The sequence below is a fragment of the Oncorhynchus kisutch genome, linkage group LG10 (assembly GCF_002021735.2).
Source record: "Oncorhynchus kisutch isolate 150728-3 linkage group LG10, Okis_V2, whole genome shotgun sequence".
NCBI classification, from domain to species: Eukaryota; Metazoa; Chordata; class Actinopteri; order Salmoniformes; family Salmonidae; genus Oncorhynchus; species Oncorhynchus kisutch.
In genome coordinates, this window is record NC_034183.2 from 6,590,669 (window position 1) to 6,595,668 (window position 5,000).

The window sequence follows — 5,000 nt, forward strand, 5'->3', positions numbered from 1 at the left end:
CGATAGTATTAGTAATAGTAGTTGTAGTAGCAGTAGTAGTAATAGTAGTAGTTGCAGTCGTAGTAATATTTGTAGTACTAGTAGCAGTAGTAATAGTTGTAGTAGTAGCAGTACTAGTAGCAGTAGTAGTAATAGTAGTAGTTGCAGTCGTAGTAATATTTGTAGTACTAGTAGCAGTAGTAATAGTTGTAGTAGTAGCAGTACTAGTAGCAGTAGTAGTAGCAGTAGTAGTAATAGTGGTAGTAGCAGTACTAGTAGCAGTAGTAGTAATAGTAGTAGTAGCAGTAGTAGTAGCAGTACTAGTAGCAGTACTAGTAGCAGTAGTAGTAATAGTATTGTATTGGGGGAGCGGGGAGACTATCTTTAATGTGTATGTATTTTCTGTATAGGTACCGTAACTACCGCTAACCACCAGCCCATGAGAAGAGCTATGTGTGTGTTTATAACAACTCCTGTCTCCCTGTCCTCTAGGTACCATGACTACCGCTAACCACCAGCCCATGAGAAGAGCTATGTGTGTGTTTATAACAACTCCTGTCTCCCTGTCCTCTAGGTACCATGACTACCGCTAACCACCAGCCCATGAGAAGAGCTATGTGTGTGTTTATAACAACTCCTGTCTCCCTGTCCTCTAGGTACCATGACTACCGCTAACCACCAGCCCATAAGAAGAGCTATGTGTGTGTTTATAACAACTCCTGTCTCCCTGTCCTCTAGGTACCGTGACTACCGCTACCCTCCAGGCCATGAGAAGCAGTACACTCACACCATGCAGTTCTGGCACATCCTGGCTGCCAAGCTGGCCTTCATCATTATCATGGAGGTAGGACGGACTCCTCTAGCTACCCTACTGGAACCAGCCATAGAAACAGAACCTATAGAACGGGCGTGGAAACTCTAACCCGGGAAATTTGACTCTTAAACTCATGAGTACCGTACTTGAATGGGGAGGCCCAATCTATAATAGATTATATATTGATTTATTTTTAATTTCGTGATTATGATCTTGTCTCATCGCTGTAACTCCCCAACGTGCTCGGGAGAGACATAACCCGGAGTGCTTAACCCGGTACCCAGCCGCACCAATGTGTCGGAGGAAACACCATTCAACTGACGATTGGAGTCAGCCTACATGCGCCCGGCCCGCCACAAGGCGGCGCTAGAGTGCGATGAGCCAAGTAAAGTCCCCCAGCCAAACCCGCCCCTAATCCGGATGACACTGGGCCAATTGTGTGCCCTCCCTCCATATGGGACTTCCGGTCACGGCCGGTTGTGACACAGCCTGGGATCGAACCACAGGCTGTTGTGCCGCCGCAACACTGCGATGCAGTGCCTTAGACCACTGCGTCAATCGGGAGAACCACCGGTCATTTCAACCAGCTCTGCTCATACTTTTCACTTAGTAGTCAGTCACTAAATAGAAATGCTTAGATTCCTTCTGTGGTCTGCAGTATCTGTCCCCAAATCATGACCAGCTGTCTACAGTATCTGTCCCCAAATCATGACCAGCTGTCTACAGTATCTGTCCCCAAATCATGACCAGCTGTCTACAGTATCTGTCCCCAAACATGACCAGCTGTCTACAGTATCTGTCCCCAAATCATGACCAGCTGTCTGCAGTATCTGTCCCCAAATCATGACCAGCTGTCTACAGTATCTGTCCCCAAATCATGACCAGCTGTCTACAGTATCTGTCCCCAAATCATGACCAGCTGTCTACAGTATCTGTCCCCAAATCATGACCAGCTGTCTACAGTATCTGTCACCAAATCATGACCAACTGTCTGCAGTATCCAAGCCCAAATCATGACCAGCTGTCTACAGTATCTGTCCCCAAATCTTGACCAGCTGTCTACAGTATCTGTCCCCAAATCATGACCAGCTGTCTACAGTATCTGTCCCCAAATCATGACCAGCTGTCTACAGTATCTGTGCCCAAATCATGACCAGCTGTCTACAGTATCTGTGCTGATATATTACATCTGTGAATAGAAAACAGATCTTTATTTTGACTTAGTAGTCAGTCACTAAATAAGAACAGTTAAGATTCCCTACAGCATTTAAATCCATAGAGACTCCACATATATCTATCCCCCCCAAAAAAGCGATATTCTAGGTGCATAAGTTACATTTGGGTTGCTACTGTATTTCCAGTGTGAGGTCAGAGGTTACGTTTGGGTTATTACTGTATTTCCAGTGTGAGGTCAGGGGTTACGTTTGGGTTATTACTGTATTTACAGTGTGAGGTCAGAGGTTACGTTTGGCTTGTTACTGTATTTACAGTGTGAGGTCAGAGGTTACGTTTGGGTCGTTACTGTATTTCCAGTGTGAGGTCAGAGGTTACGTTTGGGTTCCATCTCTTCACTTCCTAGTTATTTGATTGGTTGATGGGTCTTCTCTCGTCTCTCAGCACGTGGTGTTCATGGTGAAGTTCTTTGTGGCATGGATGATTCCTGACGTTCCCGCGGAGGTGAAGGCCAGGGTCAAACGGGAACGCTACCTCATCCAGGAGTACCTGCATAACTACGAGGTATTTATCCTCATGAAAACATGCACTTAATAACACGTGTATTTATTTCATTTCATTTATTTAACCAGGTAGCCGATATAATACAAACACACACATTCAGAACACATCATTCCAAACACATCATTCCAAACACATCATTCCAAACACATCATTCCAAAACACATCATTCCAAACACATCATTCCAAAACACATCATTCCAAACACATCATTCCAAAACACATCATTCCAAACACATCATTCCAAAACACATCATTCCAAACACATCATTCCAAAACACATCATTCCAAACACATCATTCCAAACACATCATTCCAAACACATCATTCCAAACACATCATTCCAAACACATCATTCCAAACACATCATTCCAAACACATAATTTAAAGCACATCATTCCAAACACATCATTCCAAAACACATCATTCCAAACACATCATTTAAAGCACATCATTCCAAACACATCATTCCAAACACATCATTCCAAACACATCATTCCAAACACATCATTTAAAACACATCATTCCAAACACATCATTCCAAACACATCATTCCAAAACACATCATTTAAAACACATCATTCCAAACACATCATTCCAAACACATCATTTAAAGAACATCATTTAAAACGGATTCATTCATCCAGTGTTTTATCTGGGTCTTTGTTTCTTTAACCTCAGGTGGAGAACCTGAAGATCCAGCTAAGCCACAGGAACGATGACTGCTCCTCCAACCCCGTGGACTACCCCGACATACCCCGGCGCGAAGTGCTATCCGAGTGTCTCTAGCACCCGTCCTCGCCCTCCGCCCACTCGTTTGATTTTGGCTCGTGTTCATTAGGGCACACGACGGAAAACTTTTTCAAACGTTTTTCAACGGGAAATGTATAATTAGCGTTTTTGTTATTGGACATGACCGAGATAGGACATTTCCCAGTTTTGAGTCTGTTTTGTTCCGTTTGGTGCCTCATGAACAAGACCCTGTTCAGATTGGGCTGGGGCCTGGGCTGGTCTTAAGGAGATTCTCTATAAACTACCCTGAACGGTGGGAGATCTGTCAGGGCTCTATCTGCTGGTGGGGTATAGAGGGAAAACCTCACAGAAATAGCGTTTTTATTACCTCTGTTGGTAGAAAGGTGCTGTATAAATCACATTCATCATCATCATCATCATCATTAAATACAAGACGATACTACATTTAGTGTGACATGTTTAAAGCAGTGCCAGATCTGTCCATGTGTGGTCTATGGGATTTCAGATCCCATCTTCAATCAACAACCATTCACTTCCATCCACACTAACATACTAAGGCTACATTTACACAGGCAGCTCAATTCTGATCTTCTTTTTCTTTTTTTACACTAATTGGTGTTTTGACCAATCACATCAGATCTTATCACGTAAGATTTTTTTTCAGAACTGATCTAATTGGTCAAAAGGCCAATTAGTGGAAGAAAAAAAAAAAGAATTGTGTTGCCTGTGTAAATGCAGCCTACTAGATGCAGACTACAGCAATAGAGTCCTTCTGACTGACAACAAGAGGGAAGCAGGGAGCTGGGAAACATGACTGCTTGCATGGCAACGGTGTTGGGGCGGTAAAGCGTTACAAAATAATGCGCTAGAGTACTCAGAATCATTTTCTTGTGGTAGCAAGTAAACTAACGCGTTCGTTTTTTAAACGTAAGTAGTCCGTTACTTAGTTACTTTTTCAAATAAGTAATTTTACTATATTATTTCTCCTTTTCTTTGTTAGCTGGTAGTTAGCTAGCGAGATGGCAAAGACAACAGCCTTTATTGTGGAAGTATTTACATTCGTTTGAACTGGTAGAAGAAAATGACAGATGTTACCCCTCGAATCTTGACTGAAGGCGCTTTGCAGGATTCACACGCCTCCAGGATATTTCTCATTTATTGTCTTGTAATAAAAACAAACCGCGTAGCAAGGTGATCAAGTTAGGCTCAGTAGATAAGACTGGACATTTATCCTGCTCTGTCTTCACCGTTAATTATACAGGAAATGGCACTAGAATTACACAATGGGATCGTATAGTTGAATAAAAATCCAGTTCGTTTCTGTGTGTAATAACAGATTGGTAGCCTGAGCTGACCTTTTACTGAGACCAGTTGGTTTTATATAGGTATTTACTGATGTGTAATTGTAAATTAGATATTGCGTCTTGTCAATATTACTTGTTGGGCTACGGACATTAGGCTATGCAAGCCATTCAAAGGTGGTGTGCGCCCTCTACTGGGCATAAGAAGGAATGACCAACACGTACTCGTTCTCTTCAGAGGGTTGTTTTTGGAAACGCAAAAGTTACTTTCCGTTCTTTTATTAATGCAAGTAACGTTATAACGTAACTCATTTCTTTAAAAAAGTAACATTCCCTGTAAATCGTTATGTCCATTTCATATTCATATCTCCTCTCCCTTATAAGTGTACTATCTATTAAATGATTGTACTCTGAAGAAG

At 42.3% G+C, this 5,000-nt stretch overlaps 1 protein-coding gene across 3 annotated transcripts in view; it reads left to right on the forward strand.

Annotated features, from left to right (window-relative positions):
* Nucleotides 1–3,984, forward strand: part of LOC109886375 (anoctamin-5) — a 77,122-nt gene extending 73,138 nt beyond the window's left edge. For 2 of the 3 annotated variants that reach the window (XM_031832955.1, XM_031832956.1), the window contains 3 exons: nt 718–823; nt 2,411–2,530; nt 3,209–3,703. In XM_031832955.1, the coding sequence (XP_031688815.1) occupies nt 718–823; nt 2,411–2,530; nt 3,209–3,316 (334 nt within the window). In that variant the 3' untranslated portion in view covers nt 3,317–3,703. Of the gene's footprint in view, nt 1–717; nt 824–2,410; nt 2,531–3,208 lie in introns of all 3 variants that reach the window. The other variant, XM_031832953.1, reaches the window with a different exon arrangement.
* Nucleotides 3,985–5,000: the final 1,016 nt, after the last annotated feature.